Source organism: Periplaneta americana, chromosome 3 (assembly GCF_040183065.1).
Source record: "Periplaneta americana isolate PAMFEO1 chromosome 3, P.americana_PAMFEO1_priV1, whole genome shotgun sequence".
NCBI classification, from domain to species: domain Eukaryota; kingdom Metazoa; phylum Arthropoda; class Insecta; order Blattodea; family Blattidae; genus Periplaneta; species Periplaneta americana.
In genome coordinates, this window is record NC_091119.1 from 45,132,388 (window position 1) to 45,151,035 (window position 18,648).

General features: G+C 37.9%; 1 protein-coding gene across 2 annotated transcripts in view; it reads left to right on the top strand.

The window, feature by feature from the left end:
- The window catches only part of LOC138695993 (putative inorganic phosphate cotransporter), a 24,692-nt gene continuing 6,044 nt past the window's right edge, over nucleotides 1–18,648 (top strand). The window contains exons 1-8 of one of the 2 annotated variants that reach the window (XM_069820445.1): nucleotides 1–98; nucleotides 5,665–5,915; nucleotides 7,461–7,694; nucleotides 10,703–10,790; nucleotides 10,922–11,139; nucleotides 11,619–11,765; nucleotides 12,212–12,344; nucleotides 17,145–17,386. In XM_069820445.1, coding sequence (XP_069676546.1) covers nucleotides 5,679–5,915; nucleotides 7,461–7,694; nucleotides 10,703–10,790; nucleotides 10,922–11,139; nucleotides 11,619–11,765; nucleotides 12,212–12,344; nucleotides 17,145–17,386 — 1,299 coding nt within the window. In that variant the 5' untranslated portion in view covers nucleotides 1–98; nucleotides 5,665–5,678. Of the gene's footprint in view, nucleotides 99–5,664; nucleotides 5,916–7,351; nucleotides 7,695–10,702; nucleotides 10,791–10,921; nucleotides 11,140–11,618; nucleotides 11,766–12,211; nucleotides 12,345–17,144; nucleotides 17,387–18,648 lie in introns of those variants that run through there. The other variant, XM_069820447.1, reaches the window with a different exon arrangement.

Genomic DNA, 18,648 nt, shown 5'->3' on the forward strand with positions numbered 1-18,648 from the left:
GAGAGAGAGAGAGAGAGAGAAAAGGAAAAGTATATGAGAGATTACTGCAGCAGTTTAGTCAAGTAATTCTGTGCAGCAGGTTCTCAACAAGAGTGCAGGTAACTACAACATATACACTTTAACATTTGATTCAGTTTATAATTGTCTGCATTGTATAACTGTTAATATCTGATCCAGTTTGTAACTGTAGGCATCTTGTACTTGTTAATATTCAATTTAATTTAAAAATGTATGTTTTGTATATTTGTTGGTATTTGACTGAGTCGTAAATTGTTTGTATTGTATTTAGTTTTTAAGTACAAATACAAATATCGGATTCAATTTAGAAATATGTGAGAATTTTGACTGAAAGGAGTCTTGCATTGACACTAATATAACACACTACATCAATTGCGGCTCATGGACATTTTTATTTTAGGGCTGCGGCTTTTGTTATAAGATTATCAGAAGTTCATTTTCTGTTAATTTTATCTTTTTTTTTTTTTTGTGACTGCTGTAACTTGAAACACTGAAAGATTTAAGTTAACATTTCACTAAATGATCACAAAAAGCCACCATCTGAAATATTGTAAAATATAAATAGCCTAGGCACATAAATATTGCTTGTGGTTAAACGAATTGACTCTCACAGACAGTGGCGTAATGTGACAAAAAAGTACGGGTAGATGAAAAATATCTAATAATTCCGAAAATAAGAATAAAGTAAACTTTCACACGCATTAGCTACTTGTTTAAATGACTGAGTACCTAATAAAGAATTTTCTTGTTAATAAGCAAATGATGTCATGGGGCAGTGCTTTCGTACAATTTGCCTGAATTCCATTATGATGTCCTGCCGTTACAATGGTCCCGTCATAGATCTGGCACACTATTTTATTATCAATTTTATATTCCTTAAGAACGGAAATTGCATGTGATGCCAAACCTTGTACACTTTTATCCAGAGATATAGTGAAGAAACCTAAAAACCTTTCTTCAATAAGCAATTCATAGACATATCGCAGAATTTTATACTTAAATGAGCTTTGACAGAAACATCTGTAGTTTCATCTGCTTGAATAGCCACACACATTCAGTTAATGCAAGCTCTCCAGCCATACTTTCCTTTATCGCATTCATGACAGATTGGATCAAATCGCTCTAAATATCTGGAGATGTGTCTTTAAAACTGCTTCCAAGTTGGTTTTATGAAGGTATCTTCTATTATCAGTAAATCTACGGTTTCTAAATAACTGCATTTACTTCATGATTCTTGTGCTTCTCGATGTCCTCTAAAGGGTAATTTATTTTTGCCATCCGAGGTGTCAGCCTACAGCAACAAGCTGACTAACTATGCATCTATTCCATACCACATTTTCATTATGTCTAACAGCTTCTAAGCATGATGTTTAAGCCAGTGTTCTATTGTTTCTTCCCAACATAAACATTTATGCATTTTTAATGTTTGTTTTTCTCCTTGCATACTTTATAGCTTTTGATTCAAAGATTTCTTACTGTAGAAATACCAGTACAGCTCCATGGTTCTTCATCTGCTCAGAACCACAAAGGGGTTTACATTTAGAGTACCAAATAATTCGACATTTTCTAATTGAATTCCGGTTTCCGTCTTCCAGGACAAATTTATTTAAAGACTTTCTGTTTATTTTAGACTTTAAGTTTAGCTTCTACTCAAAAGTTAAAGACGACAAAGAATTGCTTTTAAGAAAACTAACAGAATCAAAAGTCAGATTGTTCATGTTGATCATCACGTGATCACTTTCCATACTGCAGCAGGAAACAACACTCACGGGAAGGAAACTCTATTGTATTGCTGCACTGTATACACCAGACAAACATATCTAACCACTTACGAACAGAGTGTATTAGGATCTGTGTGTGAGGGAAGGAGGACGTCCTGTACACGCATGTTTTTAAAGTGCATCTACTAGAGACTGAAGCAGACGGGAGATACAGATCATGTTCTGTCTACCCCACATGCAGTATTCACCATAGCTGCAGGAAACTTATTTCTGAGGCACCTAAAATAAATTACATGCAACTTTATTTTTTTTCAGAAGTTAAAAGAAATCTGCTTAGAAATTTCAAAAGAACATTTAAGAAAATTATAATAGATATTGATGAATTATTTCGTGAATTTTGAGTTGACAATGTCTACACTATCTCCCCTGACACTACGCTACTGCTCATAGAGTTGCTAGTGCTACAATCCTTAACAACGATTTAGTCTACTGTCTCTTCTACCATATTCATTAGTAGCCCTCATGGTACTAGCAATATGTAAGTTGGACACAAAATTTATGTTTTTCTGGTGAGTAACCAGGCTCTTTGCAAAGTTCAAATTTAAAGAATTTTTAAAAACATTTATTATTTGTTATCGATTCACTTCTTAACACTTAGGGCCGTATTCATAGACATTTTTAGCGCGGGCTTCCGGTGGATGATCAGTGTTTTTCGTATTCATAAACCAGTGTTAGCGATAGGATATGATTTGAATTCTGTACTAGTAACCAGTGGATAGTCGGGGCTAGCTTAGTACGCTCGTAGCGCATGCTGCGAAATGTCTATGAATAGCACCCTAAATATTAAATACAAGGTGTTCCAATATAAAGTGAAGGTTTTCAGAACACTACCATTTATAGCAATTTTGTGTTTTGGAGGAAATATTGGTTGCTATACGACTTCAAAACATGCCATTTCTCCTGTGATTGTAGGAAATGATATTATGGCTAACTAGAGGGTGGCATAACGTGTATTTGCAGTAACAGCATATAATGAGTCTAAATCCGGATATTCTGAACAAACTCATTATGTCGGATGAGCATATGAGTCTGTGTGTGTGTGTGTGTGTGTGTGTGTGTGTATCCAATTCCCACCCACTTCACTTGCGTGATTCGGGTTCCGCATACTGCGGATAGATGGCAGAACTGTGACCCATTTTCTAGTTGTACACCACTTCGGCAGGTCACACTGTACATGATGTGTATCTGTGGAGAGTTATGTCGTGTACTAGGGTGAGTGTACGTGTAAGTGTAGTGTCTGGAATGAGTGATGATGATGAAGCTGAGGAAGGGAGAAGGGGAAACCCGGTGCCGGCACATAGCCTACTCCTGTTGAATAGCACCAAGGGGCCGCCAGGCTTAACGTTCCCATCCAACGGACGAATCACTATCAACAGTGACATATGCCTTCTCTTCATATGCACTGTGGAGAGATTTGGGATTTAACCCAGGCAATCTAGTGATTAGAAGTTGTGCACCGCCACCTCTCCTAGTCCCGAGATAGAAATTTTACATTAAAATTTCTGACCCTGCCGGGAATTGAACCCGGGCCGGCTAGTCTGGAGGCAGACATGCTACCAAAGCTAACTCGAGTCTAAATCCGGATATTCTGAAGAAACTCATTATGTCGGACGAGGCACACTTCCACCTATCTGAGTTCGTTAATAAACAGAATTTCCGGTATTGGAATGAAGATCAACCCATGCAAATGCACGAACAACCATTACATAGTAACACAGTGTGGTGTGGCGTTTCTGCCTCTGGAATTACTGGCCCATACTTCTTTGAAAAACATAACCGCTCTGTGACTGTCAATGCAGATCAGTACCAAGAAATGTTGGAAACAGTGAAACTGCCTGAAATGGATCAGCGTAATGAGTTTTGGTTCCAATAGGATGAGGCAACAGCACACACTGCACGTGAATCAATGAACTGTCTGCGAATCTTGTTTCCTGGGCACATAATTTCACGATTTGGAGATATCACCTGGCTGCTATGGTCTCCTGACCTTACGTGAGCTGACTTCTTCTTATGGGGATATTTGAAAAGTAAAGTGCACCGTAACAGACCACGCAACATAATGCTGTTAAAAGAAAATGTAAATAATGAAATGAGAGTCGTTGATCGTGGTTTAATGCAGAGAGTAATGATGAGCTTTCAGAGCAGACTGCAAGAATGTGTTCATTGTAGTGGAGATCACTTAAAACATTTAATTAAAAAAAATAAGTACAGATTAATAAATTGCATTCTACAACAATGTTTCCAGTAAAAGTGTTTCTGTTAATTCAAGTTGGTTGTCCCACAATAAGGCTATGAAAACAGTCACATTCTACTGGAACACCTTGTACAATAAAAGTCTAAAATCTTTAAAAACTTCACAGTATTAAAATTTGTTAAAAAGTTAAAAAAAGGTAATATATCTTATGCTGGATGGCTGTTTCAGAGTTGGCCGACTCTGAAACGGTAGTCCAGCATAAAATAACGTATATTAACTTTTTTTTAATATCTTTGTAATAGAATCCTCACTATACTACATGCACTTTATTGGAATGATTTACATTCTAATTTGAAGTTATATTTTTCATGTTCATTCATTATTTAGATGAAAGGTCCCCATTACATTCAATAGATTCTGTTGTTGAGCGTGGTGATAACGACAACTACCATTATTTCTTTACCAGGAAAAAAACTGGGTGCGCTTCCGAACAGGGGCAGTGGCATTTCCCCTAAGGTTAGAGCCCAGTTTAGGTGTGTGTATATTTATCGAAAATTAGAGGCTAGAAAATATTGAGAATAGGACGCATGTTTATGACATTTTTTCCGATTAATGCACACACACTTAAACTGGGCTCTAACCGTAGGGGAAATGCTGCTGCCCCCGTTCAGAAGCGTGCCCAAAAAACTAAATAAAACGTCGAAGAATAATTTTATTGTTGTACGAAAGACACAGTAGATACAGTTAATCGAAAAATACTTCCTTCGTCGTAGAAGATATTGTAACTTTTATTTCTACTTTAACCATTACATACCCGACAACAATGTGACTTTTATTCTCCTTAATCACCTTACAACAATGGGTATTCCACTCAACATAGCAACACAATAGTCGTTATTGCACTCCACATAACGACAATGGCAATACACGACGTGTATTATTGAGAAGAACAACAATGTCCTACTCTTAATTTCAATTAATGTTCACAATACACTATGTGCAGAACAAAACTGTCAGTTCTCAGTTCACAGTTCGTTTGCCTTGGCTAGTTCTTCTAGCTAACTGTTCAAGTTCACTACACATCGAACTCAGGTCTTCTGGATGCGTCGCACTCGCTTGGACACTGCCACAGTTACGGACTCACTCAAGTTCACTGCACGTCGAACTCAGGTCTTCCAGCTACAGTCCACGACATGTTGAACTCGAGTCTCCCCAGTTGCGGTCCACCACACGTCGAACTCAGGTCTTCCGGCTAAGGTTCTCTGCACGTCGAACCCCGGTCTTCCAGATGCTCGCTCGAAGATTCACTTGTAGACTTGAAGACTCAAGACTGATTTCCGATGACTGACTTGACGACTGACTCCTCTGTCAGCACTCACAGTGTTATTTATTAAACCACACGTTCTGGAGTCTTCGATTCACGTGTCTTTCAGAACCTTTGAGAGAAATCGAGCTCGAGTTTCCGTTTCCCCACGCCTTCCTTCTCGCTAGATGCGCGCGCAACTCCCTGACGTGACCAGAACATTCCAGACGGGTGCCACAATACTTAATTCGAAACAAACATTTCTTTCCACACACATCAGCACCAGTCTGATTGTTTTGTTAGCTAATGTCTTGCAGAATATATGATGATTGATAAAAAACACGACTGTTCTGGGGTCTGTTGTACAGGTCGTATAGAAGAGATGTTCAACTTCATTCCAGCTCGTTATGTAGTGGCAACAATGTGCTTCTCTAGCATCATGATGCAGTATACAATGAAAGTGGATCTCTCTGTTGTCATTGTGGCAATGGTCCGCTCTGTCTCCAAGAACACATCGGAACCTCAGAACTTGAATGATGTCATAACAATGATACCAAGAAACGAAGAAGAGCAGGATGTCTGTCCTGTTCCAGAAGATGCGGACAAGTCAGAAGTTAATGTAAGTTTACAAACACGCGACTTAGATGCACGCACAAAGTGTTCTAATTTCTTTGCTGTAATGAGTGTGGCGAGATATTACTATAAAATCAAAAGAACGAAAGTATGCATACAAATATATAAATGCAGTGTGAGACAAAGATGCTTTCGTATTCTATTGTTTGCTGTGTGATTTTATTCTTGGCTGAGTCACTCTCCAAAGTTTTTTTTTGGATCAGATCTCTCTTAACATACAAGTTCTTCTTAATTAACACAATGAACCATTTCTTGCCACTGCTGCCATCACACCTGCCACTACCCCCACCACCACCACCACTACCTATTACAAGTTATGAAAACTCTTGAATTGACTTTTTAATGTACGAGGCGTGTTCTTAAAGTAAGTTCCAAAAGGGTGTAGTAAGTAAACGGGAAGATATTTACAAACCATTTTTGTTGCATTGTATTCCCCACACTTCAATTACTTCTCAACATAATCTCCACTATTATTGAGGCATTTATCGAGTCGTGGCACAAGTCTTTCTATCCCCTCATTGTAAAATTCGCCCGCCTGCAATGCGAACCACTCCCGCACTGCTGTTTTCACTTCATCGTCGCTATCAAAACGTTGATCACCAAGGAACTTCTTGAAGTGCAGGAAGAGATGAAAGTCACTTGGAGCCAAATCTGGGCTGTAGGGAGGATGGTCAATTTGTTCCCAGCCAAATTTCGAGATGAGATTTTGGGTGTCACGAGCTGTGTGTGGCCATCTCCTGACCATTCCATCACTAATGGCATCATCACCACACACCTCACAAAGTTGACGATGAATGTCAGCTGGTTTGATCTTTCTCGCATTCAAGAAACAGATAACAGACCGCATCTCACAGTCAGTGGGATGCTCGATCACTTTAAACATTTCAACTGATCACAACTAACCACACACACGGACTGAAGCTCTGAAACTGCATGCACAGCTTGCCTGAGGACTGAAGAAGAAAACACGCATGCGCAAAATAACGACTGCAGCGATGCGACAGCTATAATTGAAAACGGAACTTACTTTAAGAACACGCCTCGTAGTATAAAGTCAATCCATGAGTTATATGTGCAAAATAACATTATGGAATATATAATTTAATGCAGTGCGTTAGCATCACGCTTCATCTGAATAATGCAGGCGGGAGCAAGCCTGTACAGTGCGAGGTAAAATATAGATCTACAGTATAATCTCTGGCGTATTGCACTCATATAACTTTCATTAATTAATGGCATGCACACAATCATCATTTTATTTCACTAACCTGTGTTACAGTAGTTTCTGAAAGTGATGTCCATTAGCATTCAGACATTCCCAAGCAAAAGTTCTTCTTTCATTATCCTTCTAATTTCTGTTCTTATATTTTCTTTCAATTCATTGACGGCATGTGAGTTATTTCTATAGATTCTATTTTTTAGGGTTCCTCACAATGTACGTGTTACCTCGCGCTCTACAGACTTGCTCCTGCCCACGTTCTTCGGATCAAACAGGATGCGACTGCACTGTATATCTCACATGTATCTTTAGGAAGGAGAATTCGAATGGGATGAAGAAACTCAAGGCTACATGCTATCAGCTTATTATTATGGCTACGTGGCAACACAGCTGCTGGGAGGCAGACTGAGTGAAATTTTGGGCTCCAAAGTCGTGATCGGTCCAGGAGTGTTACTTGCTGGACTGTTTACAGCGCTCAGTCCTCTGGCAGCCAGATTGCACGTTGCAGCCTTCATCGCTGCCAGGGTGCTGATTGGAGCTGCTTCGGTAAGACTAAACATAAAATAAAATTACAATCACAACGTATATTTGTTGTTGTTTGCTAATGCTCTTAGCTTCAGATGTCCTCCATTTGTCGTCTTGCATCCCAATAATACTGCTCTAGCTGAGAATTTTAATTTGCGCGTGCGTGCGCGCGCACACGCACACGCACACGCACACACACACACACACACACACACACACACACACACACACACACACACACACACACACAAATACTTTGAAAGTCATAGATCACCTAAGAGCAACTGCTGAAGTGCTGATGGACATTACATGCTTCTAAAACATTAGGTTATCTTTTTATTTATATTAACACCGCACTTCTGACAATGCCTTTCGTTGAGAAGTAGCATCCTCATCACTCCCTGTTGCTGCGACTAGCATAGGTTTCACCCAATCCCAGATGTCTGCCCCGAACACACCATCAGTAAATTATTTGTACAGTTTTTATTCAAATACCATTCTGATACCAACGCAGTTCTACGTAAAACATTTCAAAGAATATAATGATATATTTTTTTTCTCTTTTAGAAGGAAAATCTTGCTATATACAAACATATTTTAAAAGTATAACCCCATAAAACGGGCCCACTTTATGTTTTGATTGAACATTAAAAAATAGTGTAAAGCAGTGCAATTTTTGCACTTTGAAATGGTATAAACACGGAATGTTTCCGATTTATAGAATCTTCAAAATAACTATTTTCATATTATGTTGTATGTAAATTTATGAAAAAAAAAAAATTGACTAAATAATTATGTCCACACAAAGAAAATATGGATGGGTTATTTAATTTAATATCGAGAATGTATAAAAAAATTTGGAACAAGTACTAAGTTGTCATGTTTCGTAGGTGTTCGGTTTGACATGGAATGCCTCAGTAGCAATGTTTAGACTCAATACACACCATGATATTTGGCAGGCCATCTTCACAACATTAACATCAAGGACTCACCAGAATGCATCATCTATAAAGACCCAACCTCTACAATGAACATAGACCAATACAGTGCAATAGAGGATAGAATCCAATTTATCAGGAATCTACTGGAATGAAAGAAAGCACACATCTAATAAATGCCATTACTTACTTACTTACAAATGGCTTTTTTTCTTTTTAGTTGGTTATTTAACGACATTGTATCAGCTAGTAGGTTATTTAGCGTCGGTGAAATTGGTGATAGCGAGATGGTATTTGGCGAGATGAGGCCGAGGATTCGCCATAGATTACCTGGCATTCATCTTACGGTTGGGGAAAACCTCGGAAAAAACCCAACCAGGTAACCAGCCCAAGTGGGGATCGAACCCGCGCCCGAACGCAATTTCAGACTGGCAGGCAAGTGCCACAAACAAATGGCTTTTAAGGAATCAAGAGGTTCATTGCCGCTCTCACATAAGCCCGCCAACAGTCCCTATCCTGAGCAAGATTAATCCAGTCCCTACCATCATATCCCACTTCCCTCAAATCCATTTTAATACTGTCCTCCCATCTACGCCTCGGCCTCCCCATAGGTCTTTTGCCCTCAAGTCTTGCAACTAACACTCTATATGAATTTCTGGATTTATCCGTATGTGCTGTATGCCCTCCCCATTTAATGTCCCTAATTATGCTAGGAGACAAATACAATGTGTGCAGTTCTGCGTTATGTAACTTTCTCCATCCTCCTGTAAATTCATCCCTCTTAGACCTAAATATTTTCTTAAGCACCTTATTCTCGAACTCCCTTAACCTCTATTCCTCTCTCAAAATGAGAGTCCAAGTTTCACAACCATACAGAACAAACGGTAATATAACTGTTTTATAAATTCTAACTCTCAGTTTTTTTGACTGGATGACAAAAGCTTCTCAACCGAATAAATGAACGCCATTGGAATTTAAAAAAAAAATCTCCAAAGAAACTACAGTATAATTATGACAAATGATGTACTCATGCATGCAGCACAATTAACTGTAGTTTATTTTTTTTATAACTGAATATATTATTGAAGTTTCCTACTGCAATCAGTATGAAATAACTGAACCTCCCTCTGAACAGATAATGAAAAAATTAAGAAACTAGAAGCCATCAAACATTGAAATTATGGTTTAATTCAAATTGGATACATTTTTTGCAACAAGAAATATTTAAGTGAAACTGAATTTCAACTGTCTTGTTAAACTCTGACAAAATGTGTTACCACTACTCATTTGTGTTTATTAACTTAACAACTAACATGAAACTAAAGTAGCAGAAACTGTTTAGTATAGTAATCCGTGACACAACAGCCAATGAAGGGTCAAAGGCGTACCAGTCAACTGCTAGTCTCATGTCCACATGCATCAGCAGAAATGAACGATCATCCAACCAGAAAAAGGGCCAACATACTGTATGGTCAGGACACCTGTGATCCCACCAGTCATTGTAGCACTGGTTTTTTAAATCAGATTTTGCTAGCGGTACAGTGCCCCAAATTCATCAAGATGCTGGTCCTATACAATGGCCGAAATTTCATGAGAGAATTTCTTCCCCCTTAAGGACTAGAACCAGTAGAACCAGTGCTCACTCCATAATACTCATTGCATAACGCGAGTCTGGACATGATGTCTTAGACAACAACACTATGGTGCGGAACTTAATGTAGTACTATGTATGTGGCAGATTACATACATGATACATAGAATATATTGTTGTGGAAAGAAACGAGGACTTTCAGGAGAGAAAAATGGTGTGTGTGCTGTTCTTTGTGTAATGATTTTATAAAATGGTAGAGGCTATTCAGAGTAGGATGGTTAAAATGGAGTGAGAATAGTAATGAAAATCTTGAAGTACCAGTATCTTCTAAGTTCTGTAAGTTTTAAGGCTAGTTAACAAAAAATTACTTGTTGTCAGTTACTCTATCAATCTCAAACTTTACTGCAGCAAATCACTCATAGTATAAGACAGAAAAAACGAAAAAATAAATATTTTAAAGTTCACACATGGTAATTTGTTCCTGACTTTTTGTTCTTTAGGGTATGATCGTCCCATCTTCATGTGAAGTCTTGGCCAAATGGTTCCCTGTAGATGAGAGGATATTTATTGGAAGTCTCATAATGTCAGGTAAGTGAGATAGTTGCAAACATTAATCTCATAACACGCTGCACAGGAAAAATTTTTAATTCTATACAGCAAAGGAAGAAAATAGAAAAAACTCCTGCATATTCAAACCTTATTCACTGGGTCTGTTATAGGCGCTACTTTTGGTGCAGTCATTTCAATGGTGCTCTCTGGAATTTTGGCCGAAGCTGGAGGGTGGCCACTACCATATTACTTATTTGGAGGAATTTCAATTTGTTTTATTGTGCCATGGTTCTTGCTGATGTACGACACACCACAGGAACATCCTCGAATCTCAGATAAGGAGAAAAACTACTTACTCAGCTCAATTGGCGAGACAACTAAGAAGAAGGTTGGTACAGACATAGATTATCTTAATATATAAAACCAATTATCACATCAAATGGTTGGTATTTTGGAAGACTGAAGTTCGATACCTGGGAAAAGGCTACCTTTACTGAAATTTTTCGTGAATTCCCTTTGCCATTACATTCAAATACCTTACAACAGTCTTTGTTGGACTACTTTCAGATTTTTACGTAATAAAACATGAGAATTTCACAGAACAAGTCATTCAGTGTTCAGAATCATTGCATTTAATCCGAAGTTCACTGGTTCATATGCAATGAACTTTCAAGGGAGTCACGATTTTGATTAAAACTGCAAACATACCTTAAAGTAGAAAACAAGAGAGCCGACATAATAAGCCAATAGGCTGTAGTGTATTTTATACCAGTTTGCAGATAGATCCCTGAAATTAAAAAATAAAAGATATATAAACAGAAGAAAGTGACATAAGCACTACAAAAAAGGAATATCTTTTGTTAACAGCATCCAGTGCCATGGGTCGCCATCCTTACATCTGTGCCATTGTGGATGCACATTATCATAGGTGTGGGCTACTGCTTCAACTTCTACATGATGCTTTCAGAATTGCCAACATATCTCAGTAATATTCTTCACTTCGATTTGCAAGCTGTAAGTTAACTTGATGAATACATTTTTTTTTCAAGGACTGATACTTGACTAGCATCATTCATTGAAGTGTTCTCCTCTAGGAGTAATGCACTAAAGCTATATACACTTTTGCTGCTCTAGCATTGCCCATGATACACCATGGTTCACGATCACGGGTACATGGCAACAAGTGATAATGATTATGACGACAACGACGATGGTGATGATTAATAGAGCAATAGTGGAACGTCAGTAGAAGAAACGGTTGTATTCCGCAAAAACTATCACTGAACAAGCTTTGTCCACTACAAATTCCACTTGGATTCATTGGGATTGAAACTCAGTTTACCAGCGTGGAAAATGCTCCAACCACTCAGCTAACAGTGTCCCTAACTTCATGAATATTGACATCTATTCTTGAACCATTTGCAGAGCTGCCACATACATCTGTTATTTTCTGTCCACAGAGTGGAGTGTTGTCATCCTTGCCTTACATTTTCAACACCTTGTCACAGGCAATTTTTGGATACATTTCCCAGTGGCTGGTTACAAAGGGCTACATCTCCAAAATAACAGCTTACCGCATATTCAACGGCATAAGTAAGTGCTAAGCTAAGCAGCCATTAACAATATATACAGTGGTACACAAATAAAGAAGTGTGTTAGTTTTACATTTCTGGGTTACAGGCATTTTTATTTTTCCATGCCTTCACTAATGCCAAATAATTGTCGTCAAAAACGTAATCATTAATAGTTTTTTGGTGATTTAACATGTCTTTTCACTAATAATAATAATAATAATAATAATAATAATAATAATAATAATAATAATAATAATAATAATACCTATTATAACAACAATGATAATGATGATATGATGGCAATGATGGTGGTGTCCACACCTGTGGAGTAACGGTCAGCACGTCTGGCTGCGAAACCAGGTGGCCTGGGTTCGAGTCCCAGTCGGGGCACGTTACCTGGTTGAGATTTTTCCTGAGGTTTTCCCTCAACCCAATACGAGCAAATGCTGGGCAACTTTCGGTGCTGGACTCCGGACTCATTTCACCAGCATTATCACCTTCATTTCATTCAGACGCTAAATAACCTATATGTTGATACAGCGTCGTAAAATAACCCAATAAAATAAAATGATGGTGGTGATAATGCTGATGTTGTTAATAGTTCGGGTAATGTACACAGAAAAAATTAATAAAGATGTATCTTTCACAATAAGTAAAACATTACTGGAATAAATAATGTTTCGATCACAATGAATCTTGTATTAACAGTGTCATACTAAAATCACTATTCATAGGTATTGAAATGCTAAAATATGGACAAAACAAAATTCAACATGATACAAAATGTAGCAATACTCAACACGTTTCACATTGTATACTAGAGTGATTTGGAAAGGTAGTTCTGGTCTTGTCTGTCATGTGCAGGAGTGGCAGTAGCAGTGTCATCTTTGTTCCACTATGTAGCTTGGTTGAGTTCGCTCCTGGCAGTGTCACTGTGAGGTTGCATTCGACCATTTCTCTCACCAAGATTGGCATTTAAAACGTGTGCAGTAATTGAAGTTCCCGCCAAATGTGAGGTACATGCAGTAATACGGTTTCTGTGAGCAAAACAATTAACAGTAGCTGCAATTCACTGTGAGATTACTGCAGTGTATGGAAACATTATGAGTGACAGTATTGTTCGATGTTGGTGTAGTTCTAAGATGGAAGCACTAACATCCATGATGAAAAACAAAGTGGCTGACTGTTGTGGATGATGAACTTGTTGCAAAAGTGGATGATGCTGTCAAACAAATTCGCCATTTCATAATTTCGGAACTCTCTGAGTATTTTCCGCAAACCAGTTGGACTGTTCTGTATGAAGTGGTGACACAAAGGTTAGGCTATACCAAGTTTTGTGCTCGGTGGGTACCAAAAGCTCTGCCTGAAGTCCAAAAAACCACGAGGATTGGAGCAACACTGAAATTTCTTCAGTACAACGAGAGTGAAGGTGACAGGTTTCTCGACCAGATTGTCATGGGAGATGAGACGTGATGAAGATTCTTCAGAGAAATAACATATGGGTTATGATCAGCAAGCAGATAGTAATTTTTTTTTTCATACTAATGGCGAGGTACTTCTGTTCGTCATTCACCCATATGACGCCAGATGTGTAGACCAATTTACTGACAGAGTCGCTGCCCAAGGAGCGCCATAGGAGGCTGGTCTATGCTATACTCACAATGAGCACAATGAGATGAGATGATAATGGAGACTGAAATTTGTTGGAATGCCACAGGGAAACTGCAGTTCCTGTGTTACCTGCACCATGGGCTGGCCCAACACAAGTTACAACTGAATAACTTTATGATATTTTTACTGTGTTAACTTTTTCAATTGAGAGAGAGAGAGAGAGAGAGAGAGAGAGAGGGAGGGAGGGAGAGAGAGAGGGAGAGAGAGAGAGAGAGAGAATGCTGCCTCTCTGAAAATTGCCATCCTAGGCAAATGCCTAGGTTGCTCAGGTCTAAATCCAGCACTAAGGCCCAGTTTCACCAAGCTTCGTTAAAATAACGCTAACAGCATGTTAATGTGTCGTTAACTATTAAACATCCTATTAGTGTAGTAGTGTTTCACCAACCATTTGAGGTACCGGTACTTTGCTTAGGTAACATGATGTTAAGAGCAATGTAACAGGAATCAAAGAAGCATTGATTATATGAAAGCTTACTGAATGTGCCTATAGTTGTGGTATAGTCATTTGTTTTAGCGGAAAATTTTATTTTTTACATTATGAAAGTATTAGAGACTAACATAATTACAACGGAAATCGAGAAAAAGCAATGTATAAGGAGCAGTAATGTTACCTCATATGAGAAACATAATTATTTTAGTAGATCTAGCAATTAATTATAAGTATGTAATTGAAGATAAAAGTAGTGATGAAACTTTCATTGGGAAAAAGGAATAAGCATGGGTTTCTTTAACCCAAGATTTCAATCGCTATTTGGATGTGAAAACGCGAAGTATGTAACAAATCAATGTTATGAAAGTATTAAGAGAAATGCTAAGAAGGATCATGCACAAGATACAGTGGAATGTCCGAAAACTGGTGGTGGTGCTTTCACTCTCAGTTGATGATATGGGTGCGAAGATTCTTTTAATTATTCAGAATCAAATTGACCAATAGAAAATGAACATGATTGTGATGCTAAATACAATAGTAAGCATTAACATTAAACATATTCCCACACGTCATTAGTGATAATTACATATAAACCGTTAAATCAGTGAAGTAAAGAAATATCGTTTTGAAAGTCAGAAATTATATCTGAGAATTAATACGGAATAATAATCACATTAAGGCTTACGTTAATAAGCACACTTCTTCTCTTTATTGCGGATGCAGTGCTAATATTAATATCAATCATTTTAGTATTGATGAACATAATCTATTCTATTCATTTAAAATTCCTGAAGTAGTAATTGCAGCTAGTTGTTTTCACTGTAGATATATCTCGATATAATAATGTAGATTGTAACATCTGCTCCCTGGCAGCCATGATTCACGCTGTAACAGGATGTTAAAGATTTAACTGTGGGAATAGGCTGTGTTAATTTAACAGTAGATTTAGCATAATGTTAGCAGTAACAACAGTTGATGAAACATCTCTTCTGTTAAGTTTATTGTTAAACTGCCTTAATGACATGTTAAATATTTAACACAGGTTGGTGAAACTGGGGCTAAGTCTGTCCAATCTAAAGAATGTTAATGTTTTATTTAATGACGCTCACAACTGCAGAGGTTATATCAGCATCACCGGATGTGCCGGAATTTTGTCCCGCAGGAGTTCTTTTACATGCCAGTAAATTTACTGACATGAGCCTGTCGCATTTAAGCACACTTAAATGCCATCGACCTGGCCCGGGATCGAACCCGCAACCTTGGGCATAGAAGGCCAGCGCTATACCAACTCGCCAACCAGGTCGACAATCTAAAGAATCATTGCAACAGAGTAAAGATATCATAAAGTTATTCAGTTAGTGTGAAAACAGTGTATCGAACAATGAATAACACAACTTACAAATTGAAAGTATACCGGGGATCGAAGGACAGTAAGGGCTATTCCATCTCAAATCGATCGAAATATAGAGAAAATTGACCTTGCAATTTTTAAATACAATGAAACAAAATCATGGTTTATTTTGATGCTGAGAAATTAAAGTTTATATTGACATGTAAACAGTTTTTCTTACTTTTTATGGAAATGGAGAAATTTAGATTTTTCTTCATTAAGACGCCTTTGACCACGAAAAAATATTTTTAAAATATATGGTTAGATTCCGCATTGAAAGTACAAATAAACACATACTGGTGCACCATTGATAAGAAAGTATTGAAAATATCAAATAAAGAAAATAAATAGTACGCGCGTGAAGTTACCAGCTGACTGTGAGGCGGGAGCTAGCCAAGACAAGCAAGGCCAGGAGATAAACACGTGATGTTTCGTCTAGTAGTGCATAGCTGGGCTAGCTTTATCACAAGTTTTCATAAACACAGGAGTACAATGACGCCCAATGCTCGCTTATCTTCAGCTCTCAGCCAGTGTGTGCGGTACTGCACCGTTCAAGTCTAGGCGTGTGAAAATGATTTATTTAATACCCTCGAAACTTATTGCCGAGCCACTAAGCAAACAATGCCGAATCCTTCTTAATAATGCAAGGTTTTGTCTCAATATTTTTTACATTTTTACAAATTGGCAAAAATCCTAAAAGTAAGTAAAATCAAATTATCTGTCTTTCTGTATACAATAAAAATAAGGATTATTTCTTAACATAACTTACCAAATGTCAGCTTCAAAATAAGCTCTTGTTCAATGTTCTGCAGTAAATGGTTCCAGAGTTCTGAGCGCTGAAAGTGGCTTGTTTTTATAAATTTGTCGCTCAATAGTACAAAAACCGTTTGACTTTCGATAGTATATTTTTGAAAATGCACTGTCCTCAGCACCTTGTATAAATAGGGAAAAAATTAGAGTATTAAAAAAATGCGAGGTTTTTTACTGATCGATTTCATATGGAATAGCCCGTAAATACAGTTCACTGAATTTGATCTTTTCCTACTGAAACCAAAGACAACAGTCGGTGAAAAATCACGAATCAAGATGATGATGAAGATGATGATGATGATAACAATAAATATGAAATTTTGGCACAGGATATTAAACTTTCTGAATTTTACATATAAAAAGCAGCCTAATTGTGCATAATTGCTGGACCAATTTCTTTTCAAAGTATGCAGCATCCCTAGTAAAGGGATATAAAAGCCTTATTTTTAGATATGGAGTAAAATGAAACATATAACGTACTTACTGTCAGGCTGCAAGAATGAATGTCTCCATTACAGGTGCTGTGGGCTGTGCTGTCTGCCTCGTGATCATCACATTCATGGGCTGCAACTCCACAGTCATTGTTGTCCTGTTAATCATATCTGTGAGCATGATAGGCATCTACCAAGGTGGCAGCTTCATCAGCCATGTGGACCTCGGCAACAACTTCGCAGGCACAACTGCTGGCATCTCCTACACCATGCTCAACGCCATGGGAATCGTGTCGCCCTCCATCACAGGTGTTCTCATTAATGGCAAGGTCTGTATCAAAGGATTCTCTTACACGAAATTACCTAAACATTTTGTTTTGTAAATTCTAGTAATCTTCTGTGGGTGATTTGTTACTGAACTTGCCATTAGATTCGAGATTCTTTCATTCAAATCAAGCCAAGGTCAATACAATGGGCTCATCTGAATGGAAGTAAAACCTATGATCCTGTGCTATGCCATATTGTGTCTACAGTTCAGTGAATGGCATATCACATCACTGGTGCTGTACATTTTTTGAGGTAGCTGCTATCCATGTCTTCCCTGTTATTGCAAAGACTGAAGTGTAGATCTTGTTCTATTTCAATGCAGTGTAGGTATTTACCTAAGTCACATACCATAATGAGACAGAAGGTGGCTATTGCTTCATTTACTAGGCTGCTGGGTATAGTCCAGGGGCGATTTCTCAGGGCATGCTATGCTTGCTGCGCAACCCCAATATTTCGTAGAATGTGTATTTTCCAAAATGGGATTACGTATATTAAAATTTATTTTGATTTTTGGAACATTGTATAGGCGTAATACCATCCGCAGGTTGCACACCGGAAGTATCGCAACGCTTGCTCGTTTCTCGGAGCTACAGGAAAGACGTAGAAATAGCGAGAATATGATGTGCACGCAAGTGCCTTCCTCCTTAGTCCGTCCTAGGCGCACATGCTTCTGTTATGTGTTGTTTGAAGCTCTGGTCCGAGAGCTACACCAACGACTATTTAACATTACATAGAGCAGTATTGACAGCGGAAATATGCTGTGATTTGTGAGTGCAATGTAATTGTATGAGCGGAATGCATATGTTAGCTGCTGCATGTATTATTAATTCTTAAACATTAATTTGAAGTATTGCAACGAGTTCGGAATTGTGTGTTATTGAAACATTATTAAATCCATTTTCCCGAAGGACTATTCAAGAGAAGACAGAAATTATAGAGAATATGTGCGCTCATTCAGTGCAGCTCAATACAACAATATGCATTGGTTGGCAGAGTCTAAAAAACTAGATAAACTGTTTTGTTGGCCATGTTTGTTATATTATATCGAACTTCTACATCTGATAAGCGAATATGATCCATGACTCATAATGATTTCGTAATTATAAAATAAATTATTTAGGCTATGCGGGTCTGATTATTTTTATTAATTATGAATTATTATATCCTCCCATCTTCCCCTATGAATAAAAGAGCAAGCCTAACTTTTGTGACTAGCATTCGCCCCTGGTATAGTCCATATTTGAACCCTCCATTGCTTGTCTTG